We start from the raw sequence: 16,618 nt of genomic DNA on the forward strand, positions 1-16,618 counted from the left end.
CTGAGGTCTCTTTCTTAGGCCATGTAGTGTCTGGTCAGAGTATTCGCATTGACCATGAGTGAACGGAAACCCTGCAGGCATTGCCTCCTCCTACTTATAAGCTAGGAATTGCTAAATTTATAGGCATGGCAAATTAATTTAGGCGCTTTGTTCCTCATTTTGCTCAGTTGGTGGCACCTTTAAATAAGTTACGCTGAAAGGGTGTGCATTTTGAATGGGGACCTACCCAGGAGGCTGTCTTTGAGAACATTAAGGCATTGATAGCTAACCCGTCGGCTATTCGGGTACGCAATTTTAATAAAAGGTTTATTGTGCATACTGACGCCTCTAATGCGAGGATTTCAGATTTTCTCCTCCAGGAGTTTGAGGGCCAGAGACAGCCATTAGCTTACGTGTCTTGTCGGTTATCTGATGCCGAGCTTTATTACTCTGTCTATGGGAGCGAGGCCTTGGGCGTTTAAGTTGCCTTAGAGAAGTACCGCTTTTACCTTGAACACCGGGTTTTCCAATTGGAAACCGACAATCAAGCGTTGAGCTGAGTATTGGCCAGGCCGCTTAAAACTGGCCGAATTTCCAGGTGGGCAGTGCGTATTTCAGCATTTCAATTTGAAGTCGAACATGTGAAAGGCGCTGAAAATGTTCTTACGGATGTTCTCACCTGGATGTTTACCGAAGCTACGGTTAGTGAGAGTAGGGAGCAGGTGGAGCGCGACAATCTTAATTGCATTGTGTTGGGTGAAATTCCCCTTTTGTTCCAAGTCACTGTTGAGCATCAGAATCAGGACCCTGTTGGGGCAGCTATTAAGCAACGTGTGTTAGCAGGAGAGCTCTCGGTCTAGTATGAGGTCAAGAGGGGTATTCTTTGCAGGAAGGTCGGCAATGCTAAGCAGTCTAAGATCTGTTTGCCTGTAACGTTGGTACGTCTGTTCTTTTGCTATTTCCATGATTCGTTGGTGGGTGGCCATTTACGGACTTTAAGACTCCCCAGAAAATCAAGGAGCCTTCTGTCTCAAAAGGGCCTTCAACTGCTTTAGAACTAAAGAGATTTTCTGTCCATAGTCCAGCTTAGAAGTTGCGCTGTAATGTTTGGACAACTAAGTAAAGTTTTATGTTTGAAGTGTAACTAACAGCCACTCTTCCTGGCTCCCTTCCACAGTTCCTACTACTTGTCCTGTCCTGCGGGTTTGGCAGTGCGTTTCACTGGCATACCTTCTTTCCTTATGTCTAGAAAATTACAGCTTCTATTTTCTACTTGCCATATGGTGCCATGACATACTGTGTTTGATTTTTGATGTAATAATGACAACCATGTCACACTCTTTATATACTGCTATAAAAATTGTTGCTGGCCTTACAGCTCATTTTCTTCCTTACTTAACACTTTTCATACCATATTTTCTAGTGTCTCGCCGTATATGGGGATGAACGTCACACGCGCTGTTCTCTTTTGAGCTTACTTTATGTTTGTAAGACCCATGTTCTTAGTTATCAGTATACTGCCCAAACCACAACCTCACTCTCTTGTCACTCCTAAAAACCCTGGAGGCTGTTTTAATCTTTTACGTGTTTTACAAAAGATACATTATAATATTTTGTATAGTGTTTTATGCATATGTGTTTTACATTTTGATGTTGTAATCAGTGATTTTTCCGTGTGTGTTTCACGATGTGTTACCTTCGTACTCCAAGCATCTTGTCCATGGCACTGTGATCATATGTTATTCTTTGTTGACTATCCTTAGCCAGTTTAATGTCTTCATTTGTAGTAATTAGCACCTGCATTTCACACAGTTATTGTTTTCAGAATTGTTCTGCTTGATTGCAATTATGCACCTAGAATTTCGAGAAACCGATGGCATGCAGTGTCGGTTTCATAGCTGCAAATTTCACGTATCGTCTTATGAATGTTGTAATCGTAGTGACTTTACAGGTCATGTTGTTCACAGTAATTTAATGTTTCTTTGGTTTTGTTTTTTTAAAGTACCGTGAACATGACCCTGTAGTCAAACTGCACAGTAAATAAACTGCATTCAAGTCAGTATTTCTGTTACGCGTTCTCTGTCATGTGTATGCCGATATATGACTGGACAAGATATTTATTTGAGGAATGATTAGTTATTGTGGAGTGCACAGCCAAACACATATTTTATGGCTTTAGGATGGTCACAGTGTGATACACATGAAAAATAAAAATAAACACACTGGTGTGTTGCACAATTTAGTTGCTGTCATTCATATTCTTCCACATGGAGTACAAACTGATATCTCCCCAATTTTCAAATGAGTGTTTAGTTCGAAAGAAACGTAAGTAAACGAAATGAAGAGGTGGTTATTTATAGAAATACTAGTTTTAAAGTGTTTCAGCAAATTTTTGGAAATTAGAAATATAGTTAACAACAGTGAAAAGTCTGTCCAAGAAATAGTGTCCTATAAGATTTACCTGTCTTTGCGTTGTTCCTTATCACACTTATAAAACTACTAATCAATTTTGACTTTAAAATGTTTTAAAGGAGGGGTTGGACTTTCTAATGGCTACTCTCTTACAGTTTTAACATTAAAAACTGATGTATTTTCTTACCTCCTTGATATGAGGTGGGAAGAGCTGCAGCGTATGTGGAAGGTATGTTATATTGGCCATACTCCAGAGGAACTGCATCTTCCTTCACTGTTAACAACTGCCCATATGAGTCATACGCTGGATCGCTAATCTCGATGTTAACAGCAGGAAGGCCCGTGCCGCCATATCCTACCCCACCAAATCCGATATCACCAAACTGGGGATACTGCAGAGGCAAAGTCCCATATGGCTCATATGCTGGAATTTTGATCTCGACATCATAAGAAAGGCCCTTGCCACCATAACTTGGAGGACCATATCGAGGACTAAGATATCCTGGACCACCAAACTGATGTTGACCATATCCCAGGCCATCATATAGTGGACTAACATAGTTCTGACCACCATAACCTGGAGAGCCATATCCTGGACTAAGATATCCTACGCCACCAAACTGCTGTTGACCATATCCCAGGCTATCATATACCGGTCTAACATAGTCCTGGCCTCTGTACCCCAAAGAACTGTATCCCAGGTTAAAAGATTCCTGACCACGAAATCCCAGACCACCATATTGCTGACCCAAGCCACTATATCCGAAAGCACCAGGCACGTAACCATCCACCTGAAACACAATCATCACAAAATTTTGGCTTACTATTCTGCAACTGATAATTATATTTAATGTAATGCCATGCTCTTATGACAGCTAGGCCATCGTTATTTTTAAGGGCAGCAGATGTGTTCATACATGCCTACTTAACTGCTGCCGATCAGTGCCTGTGAGCCCACGAGGACACCACATCGAATCAGGGATGTTAACAGTGCCAATCACCTTAAAAATAACGTTTTCAACCTGAACAAGGATTTAGTTTAATAGTAATCGTTTTGTTCCCAGTGTAAATTAGGCTACTCTTTTTGCTATCCATTGTAATAATGAAGCAATACAAATTATACATCTACATTTATTTCTGTACGTTGCAAAACGACAATGAAGTGCATAGCCGAGGATACGTCCTATCCCACAACAAGATTTCTTCGTGTTCCATTGCCTGCAGATCTTGGTCTAGTGGCTACATTTGCTGCCACTGGATAACAGGGTCCCAGGTTCGATTCCCAGCCGGGTTGGGGATTTTCTCTGCCTGGGAACTGGTTGTTTTTGTTGTCCTCTTCATTTCATCATCATCATCACCATTCGTGACAGTGGCTGGATTAGATTGAGTAAAAAATTGGACTGTGTAATGATTGGGACTTTGTACAGGAGCTGATGGCCACGAAGTTGAGTGCCACACAAACCAAACATCATCATCATCATCCTGTTCCATTAACATATGAGGTATGCTGGAAGACTGTTCAGCGTATGGAGGTCAAATATAATGGACAGCAGTTTTATGGGTCGTTTTGGCTACCCTTCTTGTAGATAGTTTCGTCTCCTAGAAGCATAATACATTCAACTACATTTCGTCAGTTTACCTTATGACGATCTCTACCTCAGTTTCTGCAGCGTTTTAGTTCCAGTCCATAATGAGTTGTATACTGTACACTCATTTCATTTACCCTCCTGAATACCTTTTTATTTTTTTCCGTTAGCATGCTGTAGGACATCTTGGGTTATTCACATTTTATATCCTCCACTACATCCATAGTGGCATACAGCACCTCAGTTATTTTGCAAATGTTGCTGTTATTCGGCCAAAGTATAAAGAAAGCAATTTATGTGTCTATACTCCACGAAACCACATTGAGGTTCATGGAAATAAGTACATTCTGTGATATTAACATTAGGGTTGCTTCTCGTTCTTGCCATTCCAGCTGCGTATAGAGAATGCGAAAAATGCTGAAATGGCTCAGTGCTTTCCGCAAATAGTTTATAATCTTATCTTTTAAATGCCTGCACGATCGAATGCGTAAGTAGCAGTAGTACACCCATAAATTAGTTACTTAGTTTTTTCTTCAAATTACATGAACGGGCTTTTGCAGGCTACTTGGCGTCAAACTTAAGACGTTTTCCATTCCCAAATAGTCATTGTTTCAATGTTAATGATAATAAATCTGCCACCGTCAGGAGTTCATAGTGTACTTTTAAAAAGGCGTGTCAGTCTATTTGGTATGAACAATGTTGTAGGTTGTTTCAACTGAATGGTATGTTAACTTACTGCTTTGTAGACTGATTTTATTTTCTCTGTACCTTATCAAAGAAACGAAGTCTCAAACAAGTTTTGTCTAGAGTTCTGCTTGTGTGATTGTTAAAGAAATGGAAACTTATGTAATTATATGACAGATTCCATACTTGACTTTATGTTATAATACTCGTACGACGCTATCTTTTAGGATTAGAAAAGTACATAATATTACACTTCTCTTCTTTTACAGCAAGATGCCAATCTATTTTGGATTGACGTGCAGCCTATTATGTAAAATATTTCTCTATGGGGAGCTGCAAGATGTCGATTGTCATGGATGAGGCCGTTCTCTCCGTGATACCTCATTATCAGCTCAGAATACGTTCTAAAATTTCTCAAGAGATGGAAGTAAAATATAACAGATGGTAATTTTGTGGGCTACTTCAGCCGTCTCTATTGTAGTCGTATGTGACCAGTGATTTCCTCCAATTGGGTACAGTTTTTTGTTCAAGTTTTCTACAGTATATAATACTGTAGTTAAAGACGGCTAAACCAACCTCACATTCATTGACGAGTGTTTGGAGAGAATTCTCATAATGTGGTGGTGCTCTGCACTTGATGAGAGTAGTTTTAATCAACAGTAAAGGGGTCCTAAGATTATTCATCAACGTCATAAGTCACCAAGCTAAACATATATAATTCCAAGCATGGAATCTATATCTTTACTTACGACAGTACACTCAAAACATTCTCACATCAGCTCTTCACAGTCATCAACATGAAGTAGTAATACTTCAGGTGCTATGCTCACGACTGCTAAACATATGAACTGTTCACGAAGCCTAAAGCAAATCTTTTGTAATAACATATTTCAACCATTAAAATATTTCGCACACAACAACGTTTAGGAATTACACGTGCACATGTATCAAACATAACTGTCTTATATGACTTTCTGTTGCACTTAAATGCCAGCAAAATCTTGAGAATTTAAAAAAAAAATCAGGGAACAGATAATCCTATGCAACTCCTTATCGAACAATAGGTGTAGACGGTATTCCGAAAAATGTATCCAGTGAAATTTGCCACCAGGAAAGGACCACGAAAAGTGCACTAATCCCGTCATTCGATCTCTGCAACTTTCTCGCCAGCTAAAAGAGACGATGGTCTTGCATGATGTACTAATGAAGAAAATTGGAGGCACTCGGACAAGATTTATAATGCCAAAAATTTTAGAATCAAATGTGATCGAAATTAATTTTACTTTTTTTCAGATGATGTAACAATTTGCTTTACTTACGACACCATCACCAGAAACTAAAATAGAAAACATAAAAACCGAATTACGAAACTCATATTTTAACTTTCGTATACTTTGTACACGACAAGCACACTTTAATATAAATATGAATGAAATTGTGATCCATATCTGTCGATCAGCAAATGGCACATGTGGTGAATACACATAAGATGCCGCAGCGTACCAACCGAAAGACAGTTACAAACGTGAATAAATGACAAGAGCTGTACAAAAAGTGTCCTACCAGTCACACAGCTACATGAGAAAGTCCTCTATAACTGACCTAAGGCCTTAAAAGCAATGTTGATTACAATTATAACTCTACAGCTGCGTCTGCATCCATAGTTCGCAAATCGTTCAGAAGTACGTCGCAGGGGGGTGAACCCCACGGAGAAATTTATTGCGTCTATATCCCAGTTCAACGCACGTATGAAGCGCCGAACGTCCGTGTGCGCACTATAATATTAGTCTAGCGTATTGTTAGCTTCATCACATGAAGCCTAGCTGCATCACATGAAACTGCTTCTTCAACCGAGGTACGGTTTCTCACAATACTCTGCGTCTATCTTCAAGTGCCTATCCGTTCGGGTTCTCTAGCGTCTCCGTGACACCATTCCACTGGTCAAACAAATCTGTGACCACCAGTGCTACTCATAACTGTATACGTTTAGTGTCCTCTGTGAGTGCAGTTTGGTGGTGGACCCACCAATTTGATCTATAGTCTGGGATTGCTTGAACGAGTATTTTCTAAGCAATCTCCTCTGTAGACTGATTGCATTTTATTATTCTAACAATAAACCGAAGCTACGTCATATGTAAATTGAAGGGGATAACTGCTGTCAGCTGGAGCAGAACATTACACTGAATCGGCGGTATCGTGAGAAAATGTGTTCCAGACTGGGCTTCGGACGCGAGATTTCCTGCTTACTATGCAGGTGCGTTAAGCACTGCGCCATTCGGCGTTATCGAAATTGCAAGATCTATATCGGTATGCCTCACAGCTGATCCACATTCCTACCGGTCGCCATCTATGCGCAGTCCCTGTCCATTGACTGACTGTTCGCTACTCTGAGATTCCCACAGAAGACTGAACGTATTTGTGCCACCACAGTGAAGAAGGTGATCCATCCCCCAGGTGGGCGTATCAAATTACACACATCAAAAAAGTTTTTCATCACCTCGTTTCTGAAAGTTCCGGAAACCGTACAGAAAAATGGAACAGAGATCAACATAACATTGCTTGTTGTACTGCCATGCAGCGAGACCTTCAGAGATGGTGGTCCAGATTGCTGGAAACATCGCTACCTTTAATACCCGCAGAACTAATAAAGAATGCTGGTGACAGCACGAACATGATGTTGCTTAAACTTATTAGGTCCATCTATAACACAGGAGAGATGTAGACAGACTTCCAGAAATGTATCATTTTTCCTATAGCAAAGAAAGGCAGCAGATACAAAATGTGAAGAGTACCAAACTCTATGCCTACTATCACATGCATCAAAAATCCTTATAAAGATAGTTCTGAAGAGAATTGAAGAGAAGGTGGAGGATATGCTGAGTGAAGATCAGTTTGGTTTTAGAAGGGGATTGGGAACAAGAGAGGCGATTCTGTCACTGAGACACGTTATCGAAAAGCAATTACAGAAAAATAAACCAACTGATATTGTCTTTGTAGACATGAAAAAGACATTTGATAACGTTATCTGGCAAGAGATGTTCAGAGTGCTGAGGAAAAGTGGAATAAAATAAAAGTACATCCGTGTTTCTATAATAATGAGGTGGCAGTGATTAGGAACTGTCTCCAGGAACAAGAAGCAAATGTTAGGAAAGGGGTAAGACAAGGATGTGATCTTTCTCCTCTTATATGTAATCCAGGAAGCAATAGACCAAGTTCGAGAAACTACCGAGATGGGGAGCAAAATTAATGGGCAGAATATAGACATGCTACTTATGCAGGCGATATTGCTATAGTCACGGAGACAAGAGAAGTTCTAAACGAAGTCCTCAGAACAATGGAAAAGAATTCTATTGCAATCAGTATGGAATGTGAATAAACAAGAAAAAGAATAATGGGATGGTATGTAGTACAGGAGCAGAATATGAAACTCTGAGGATGCGAATTGGAAGAGAGGAGCTGAAAGTGATAGTGGAATTTACTTACCTGGGAAGCAAAATCAGAAGGGATGGTAGAGGCCCGAAAGAAATTGCGAGCACAATACAAAAGGCCAAAATTGCATTTCATGGGAAAAGGAACTTACCAGCTACAACATCAGTCTGCAAATAAGAAAACGTATCATGAAAGGTTTGTCGGCCGCGGTGATCTCGCGGTTCTAGGCACGCAGTCCGGAACCGTGCGACTGCTACGGTCGCAGGTTCGAATCCTGCCTTGGGCATGGATGTGTGTGATGTCCTTAGGTTAGTTAGGTTTAAGTAGTTCTAAGTTCTAGGGGACTAATGACCACAGCAGTTGAGTCCCATAGTGCTCAGAGCCATTTGAACCATTTGATCCATGAAAGGTTTGTTTTGAGTGTGGCCCTATACTGATGTGAAATTTGGACAATAGGAAGAGAAGAGAGAAAGCGGCTAGAGGCCCTGGAGATTTGGTGCTATACAAGGATGATGAAGATCAGTTGGAGATACAAAGTAACAAATGAAGAGGTGCTTATGAGAGTACAGGAAACCATATTGTGGAGGCACATCTAAACAAGAAGAGACAAACTTCTTGGGCACATCCCAAGACACAACAACATCATTGGAACAATAGTAGAAGGAGCTACTGAGGGACGGAATCGGCGTGAGCGACCAAGAGTATCATCCATGCAACAGGTCATGAATGACGTTGTATGTAACACATACGTGGAAGTGAAAAAGAAAGGCAGACAGAACAGAGGAATGGCGCTCTGCTTCAAACCTACCTCAGGGTTGAACACTAAAAGAAGAACAGGCGTTACGGCGCCTTCCATGACCACCAGCGGCATACGTCGGCCGCACATAATGCTACCCCAAAACAGCAGGGAACCTCCTTCTTTCTACACTCGCTGAACATTGTGTCTGAGGCGTCCATCCTGACCGGGGTGTCTCCAAACACGTCTCTGACGATTATGTGGTTGAACGCATATTCGACACTCATCGGTGAAGAGAACGTGAAGCCAATCCTTAGCGGTCCATTCGGCATGTTGTTGGGCCCAACTATACCACGCTGCATGGTGTCGTGGTTGCAAAGGCGGACCTCTCCATGAAGTTGTGCATGATGCAGCCTACTGGCCACAGTTTGAGTCGTAACGCGATGTCCTGTGGCTGCACGAAAAGCATTCTTCAACATGTTGGCGTTGCTGTCAGTGTTCCTCCGAGCCATAACCATTGTTTAGCGGCAATCCACTGCATTAGTAGCCATTGAGCTGTCTGAGCGAGGCATGACATCGACAGTTCCTGTCGGTCTGTATCTCCTCCATGTCCGAAAAACATCGCTTTGGTTCACTCCGAAACGCCTGGGCCCTTCCCTTGTTGAGAGCCCTTTTTGGCACAAAGTAACAATGCGTAGGCGGTCGAACAGCGGTATTTATTTCCTTCCTGATGGAATGACTGGAAGTGACCGGCTGTCGGACCCCCTCTTTGTAATAGGCGCTGCTCATGGACGGTTATTTACATTTTTGAGCTTTTATAGTGACATCACTGAACAGTGAAAGTGACTGTGTCCGTGATACAGTCTACAGTCAACGCCTGTCTTCAGCAGTACTGGAAACCGGCGTGGGGCACAAATTTTTTTAATGTGTGTATATAAATGGATAGCGTCATCATATACGAGGGTCGTTCAATAAATAGTGCCCCACTTTCTTTACAGAACATATTTATTTTTAAGAGTCAGAATTTGGTGAAAATATACATCAACATGTCTTGTCCATGTCCTATTTTTCTATGTAGTCTCCATCACGATCTACGGCCGTACGCCAAAGGTGTGGTGGAGCATGTATTCCCTGCTGGTAAAAGCTCTTGTTCTATTGACGTAGCCATGTTTTCATTGCATGACTGACACTCTCGTCATTTTCTAAGAGTATTCCCTGTAGAGAATCTTTATGTGGCCCAGAGACATGGAAGTCCTTAAGTGATAGGTCTGGACTGTAAGACGGATGAGGCAATGATGTCCACCCAGTTTGGCGATGTGTTTCCGGGTTCTCCGCCCTGTGTGTGGGCGTGCGTTATCGTGTTGGAGCAAGATTTGCGCTGGATTCTTGTCCGATGGAAAACATCGGAAACGGTTATTGAGTTCATTCAGTGTCTTCAAGTATTTGTCTGAATTGATGGTTGACCTTCTTGGCATCACATCAACGAGAATGACGCCATCACCATCCCAGAGGATTCTCACCATGAATTTTCCAGCAGAGGGGGTTGCCTTGAATTTCTTCTTTTGTTGGTAATGAGGATGCTGTCACCCCAAGGACTGCATTTTGGTTTCCAGCGCAAAGTGTTGCAACCGACGTTCGTCCCCCGTAACGATCCGTGACAGAAAGACCTCCTCCTCGGTCTCAAAGTGCTCTTACAATTCAGATGAAATTGCCTTTCTTTGAATCTTATGAGCCACTGTGAGCATTCGTCGATCCCATCGTGAGCACCTCATTGATTATTCGAGTCTCGGTCATTGCAGACGCACTTACAATGCTTATTGACAACTGTAGAGATCACTGCCGAGTTTTGATATGCCGATCTGCACGAATAATGGCATCCACACTATTCAGCATGTCTGGAGGAGTAGCTGTGACAGGACGTCCCGAGCGTGGCTCAGAATGGAGCTCTGTTTCTGCATTTCGTGAGGCTGTAACTTGCTTTACTCATCGCTCTATCAACTGCAGCTTCGCCATACACTACCCACAAACGTTAATGAATGTTCACCAACGTTTATTTTTCTGCACACAAGAATTCAATAACAGCACCTGATTGTTACGTGAATCGTATGTAGACTCCACTTTGACGCTTTACTACGGCTCTACTATCTGCCAGAACGGTTCGAAACCTTACCGGAGCATAGAACAAACATCAAATATGAAACACCAACAAGGACGTTTGTCAATGTACATTAATGGCTTTAAAAAAATTGGGGAATTAGTTATTGAATGACCCTCGTAATTAGGCTATCTGTCATCGTTCCACATCATATTCCTACAGACTGTTACAACCAGGTGTTCGTGTCAGTTGACCGATTACAGCAATGGCTCGCTGGCATTGCACTCAAAGAATACTAGGTTTATTCGGTTTGTGAAGTGCACAGTTTTACATTCTGCAACAATGAAGCAAGTCGCTATGCTGCACCGCTCTGAAATCTTTTAATGATCCGCCTGAATTTTTGTGCTGCTTTTTGCAGACAGTATTTTACTATAACCAACTGCATCATCAGCAAATCTATACTGTTAATATTGTCTCAAAGGTCATTGATGTATAACATCAACAGGAAGAGTGCCAACACACTGGTCCTGGACATGCCTCAAGTTATCGCTACAGCCATTGATGACTCGCCATCTCAGATAACACGCTGCGTCATGTTTACCAAAAAGAAGCAGTCGAGTTACAAATGTTGCTTGATATGCAATAATATTATACTTTCTGCAGTATGCGCAGATGTAGTACTGAGTAAAACGCTTTTCCGAAACTAATACACTGACTGAAAAAAACGCAACACCAAAAAAATTATTAATGTAGAGTAATTAAATTGCGATAATGCATTTACCTAGGTAACATACTTAAGTGATTATCATTGCAAGATCACAGGGTGATGTAAAAGCGAGATAAGCCATGCAAATGTGAAACGCTGGTATATAAATAACCGGTGTAGCCACCAGAATGATGAATGCAAGCATGCATACGTGCATTGCGTTGTACAATTACACTATTTGTACATTTTCTCGGATGGAGTTCCATGCATGTTGCTCTTGGTCCGTAAGTATAGGGCCGGTTAATGCTGTTTCTTGATTAAGCTGGAGTTGTCGTCCGATGATATTTGATATTTACTCGACTGAAAGCAGATCTGGGACCAAGGAGACCAAGAAAATCTGTCAACACTCAGTATAGCTTGTTGGGGTACAACAAGAGTGAGTGGTCGAGCGTCATCTTCTTGGAAAACAATCCTTGGAATGCAGTTCATAAATGGTAGCACAGCAGTCGAATTACCAGACTGATGTACAAATTTACATTCAGAGTAAGTTGGATAACAACAAATGTGCTCCCTCTGTTGTACGAAATCGCATTCTAGACAACAACTCCATACGTAGGTCCAGTGTGTCTAGAACGTAAAGAGGTTGAGTGCAGGCCCTCCCAAACAGCCTCCTTCCGAACAATACATGGCGGTAACTGGCAGCAAGGTGGAACCAGTTTTCAACAGGAAACACAACAGACCGCCATTCTGCCCCGGACCGAGGTCTCGCTTGACGCCACTGAATTCACAGATGGGCTCAGGGGAATGCACGCTGCAGGGCATCTGGCTTGGAACTGGAAGTTTTTCTGCAGTGTCACAGAAGGAGCATCTATTTTCTCGTAGCCCTCTTACAAGGCCTAGTTTAACCTCAGTGAGGTGTTTACAAAGGTATGTTTCTCTTATTAAAGCAATTCTTGAGTAACATTAACTCACCAAGTCGAATCTCAAAGGTAACTAAAGGTCACGGCAGTTACAGTGTATATTTAAAGCAAACTTGATTTTCATCCCTATAGTGACGGTACTATCACCATTCTTACACGTTTGGTTCGAAATTTGGACATACATCATCTTTCGTTCATGTTGCACAACTCCTCCTTATTGTACCGATTTTATGTATGTCTGTGCTGATCCACGAATCTTAGGATATCGTCTGATAAAAGTACGAGGTCGTTGTACATGGTCGATGTTTTCGTAATCAGTGTCGTTAGAAATGGAGGAGGTATTTCTGTTCCAGATTCCTTACTACGTTTGATATCTGAACATGTTTTGCGATTGTTTGGTAGTTTTGTGTTATCGTTTTTGTAGATGGGTGTGATCTGTGCATTCTTCCCACCAGAGGACGTGGTTTTATGTTCGAAGGATCTAAGGATTTATTATTGTACCCTGAAAGACTACTTCATCCCCAAATTCGGTATAGAATCTGACAGAGGTTCCATCGGGACCTGGAGCCTTATCCGATGTCAGTGATTCGAGTTGTTTCCCGACACTCTGGCATTAATATCTGTACCACCCGTCTTTGCAGTGGTGCGAGAATAATACATGGCAATACACCTGGAAAATTCTGCATATCAGAGACATTATTGCCAATTGGGAGATACAGTGGCGTCACATTGATGTCACCACCTTTCGATTGCCTCAGTAACCATGTTTTACCGTTCGGACCGCTGCGATGCGTGGAGGAAGAGTTCACCATAGGAATGACCCCTGACCTGGACCCATATGAAGTTTGCTGCAGAGTATTTGCCTTCAGACTTTTCACGCAGTACACGCCAAGGAGGCATATAATCTGATTCACCTGAAAAGGCCACCTGTCGCCAATAAACGGCAGTCAGCGTGGGTGTATGAACCAGGCGCCTGATGACAGAGGTTCATACGTTGCAACGTTCGCTTAATCGTTGAAGAGGAGACACTTCTCTCACCTGGATGGTTAGTTGATCGTTAGTTGCACATCTATTGGCCCGTGGACATCACTGCAGCTGTCGTTTACCTCTTTCATTTACGGCCTCTGGTGCGCCACAGCTCCCTTGGTATCTATTCTGAAAAGCGGTATTTTGCCTTGCACGTTAGGCTTTAACCACGTGCCGGGCTAACAGCTTACACACTTTGCCTTTCCGGAAATGCTTCCATCCTCTAAGCGAAAGCCACTGATCATGTCCTTCTTAACGCAGATGATCCACTCTATTTTCCGCATTACCACGATGACTGCGCTGCTTAGCACGTTCCTGATAGGCTGTTTACCATGACTGCTGTCGCCACCGGCCGTCTGTGAGTTGTTGTCGTACGTTGACGTCGAACTTGGGCGGAGGCTACATTAATGTGACTGGACAGTGTGTGAGCATTATAAAATTTTATTTTAAGTAAGATGTACCATAAAAGGATATCGTATGTATCAAAATATATGTTATTTAATAACGAACAGACAAATAATGAATCAATAAAACTGTATATTAAGTGAGATACCACGTAAGAGGACACGGTATGCATAACAAAATACCTTACGCAATAGCAAACAATAAATTTTAGAGGGGACAACGCGCAAATTTTTTTTTCATATTAAGATAAAGGATGAATCGCAAGAGAGGAAAAAACTGGGTTTGAATGGTAAATAAACAAGAACCAGTGCTATGTATATGTGTATGTGAGCAGGTGTTAGAACGTTAGGCTGATAAATTCTCCCGCTCTGGCTTTCTTTCCAGCTGGGGGATAACTAAGATGCTTCATTAGCATTGCTGATTAATTACATGGAGGCATCAACGCTACTTCAAACAGCGTCGTAGCGACTCACTGTGGGCGTACGGTAAAACGTCCAGTCTGTCAGGCTGAGTCCAGAAAACGTAAATATCATACAGTAATTTAGTAGTACTATACATCAGATTAATGTAAACCTTCTCGCACAAAAAGGGATCGGACACTATAGTTCATAGATAAGAGGAACGTTAGTAATCCACTTAATCAATACTGTAATAACTCTGTCGCATTCATTTCAGTGTAATTTGTAACTACGTCTGCCTTACCCAAAATCCACTCGAAGTTTGTCATAAAAAGCCGTCTCCGACTGCGAACCTACTCTGATCAAGGCGTCAGTAGTAAAACTGCCGCCAAAACCTCTATGTATGCACTAATACCCCAAAGATTAGCAAACCTTAGCAGATTACGTAAACTACTACCCATAAGAAAGTAGGTGCTACGCGTCCTAATGCATATAAGGGACTGGGAAAAAAGGAATAACGTTGTATGCTTTAGACACAGGTGAAAGTAAGGGAAAGAAAACCGCTTTTGTACCTTAAGACTAGCTACTATTACAAACATTTACTGAGAGGTAGAGACAATATAACAACAATGAAGAAGATCTAACAGATCCGTTTCTTTATCCGCTTCCATTGAAAAGGAAAATGAGTCGGAAGTTGCCATTCAATGGCAGGCTTATTTCAAAACATATTCTATAAAATGTATTTTCCTAATAATCGTACCATTCGGTGTACTCAGGAACATAAACATAATCTTTACTTAACTGTTCTAACGTAAGACCATATACATGTTTGCACATGTGGGAAAGCAGGATTATTGAGTTTCAAGCCATCATAACAAGTAAGCAGAGGAGACCCTTGCACTCAGTCGATGACATAATAATTAGTTATGTACAACTCATTGTAATGAATGGATTGACATGCATACATAAATGGGGGACATCTCCTTTCATAAAATCATAAATGAATACATAACACAAAAATACACTTCAGCAAGGAGGACGATAAATATACATTAGAGAAATGCAGTAACAAGCACACTGAATGAAACATTATAATAGTTAGCGACTTCAGTAATTAATGTGTAACTAAGTTAAGACATACTCTCCAATCAGTAGTCATCTTGCAAAAATGAATTAAGAATAAAAAATATCTCATCATTACTGAATGACAATAATGTTGAAAGTATTATGAATAAACTGTAGTTTTCTGTTCAAGAACATGGTGTTAAAATGTTCAGGGATTCAATGACAGATAAGTGCAATTACAACACACAAAGAATAAACTAATAAGGTTCATGAAGTTTCCAAACTCACGTCATTAGTATGGTAAAATGATTAACTACACGAGAACAATAAATGTTTGTTAATTACATTAACTAACAGCGAAAGACACAAAATGTTATTTTATTAAAGGCAAAATTGAGAGACTTATTAGCTTATTCTCATATATTAGGTTCCCTACCAAAAGAAAACGCTTATACTATCCTGAGAGTAGATTATGTTTTGGTATATAAAAGTATACAAAAAATAGTCTTTTATTCATATAGAAGCGAAACAAGTACTACATTCCAGCGCAATCTTCACAAAAATTTAGGCACGTATCATAGAAGCGAATAAGCTTTCAAATTCTATTGTCAAACAAACCTGCCACCTGACTTCAACCATTGACGGCGGCTAAGAGCTGCATTGCGAGCCCAGTCTTCATTGTTCGAAATAGATGGTGGTCACTGGGAGCCAAAACCGAAATGTACAGTGGATGTAAAACACTTCCCACTTTTAAGTACAGAGCACTTCTCAAATGCGATTTGCCATGCGTACTAAGGCATTGTTGCACAAGAACAAAATTTTTTTACCTAAAATCTTCTTAAGTTTTCCAAAGTTAGACAATATATCAAAGAGTTTATTGTTGTGCCACTCTCAAGAAAATTGACAAGAAGCGCACCTTCCCTGCCCTAGAGAACAGTTGTCATTAGCCAAAATGCTTGAATGTTGTCTTCACTCTTCATTGTAAACATTAGTTCGATCACTTTCCGATCTAATACATGAACCAGTGCTATGTATGTGTGAGTATTCCGCCTTCAGTGGTTACATTATTTCCGTACCTAAAACAGTAAATAGCTTCATACTGCCAAGTTCTCCGTATCAGTTACCGGTATCATCGTGCTGTGTAGAGAGTTATCGTGGCACCATTTGTGTTTTCTTA

At 41.1% G+C, this 16,618-nt stretch overlaps 1 protein-coding gene across 1 annotated transcript in view; it reads right to left on the minus strand.

Annotated features, from left to right (window-relative positions):
- LOC126272932 (shematrin-like protein 2) overlaps positions 1 to 16,618 on the minus strand; it is a 67,474-nt gene that overhangs the window by 22,752 nt on the left and 28,104 nt on the right. Inside the window, exon 2 of the mRNA XM_049976229.1 lies at positions 2,579 to 3,182. Coding sequence (XP_049832186.1) covers positions 2,579 to 3,182 — 604 coding nt within the window. The remainder of the gene's footprint in view (positions 1 to 2,578; positions 3,183 to 16,618) is intronic.

The sequence above is a fragment of the Schistocerca gregaria genome, chromosome 5 (genome assembly GCF_023897955.1).
Source record: "Schistocerca gregaria isolate iqSchGreg1 chromosome 5, iqSchGreg1.2, whole genome shotgun sequence".
Taxonomy (NCBI): Eukaryota; Metazoa; Arthropoda; class Insecta; order Orthoptera; family Acrididae; genus Schistocerca; species Schistocerca gregaria.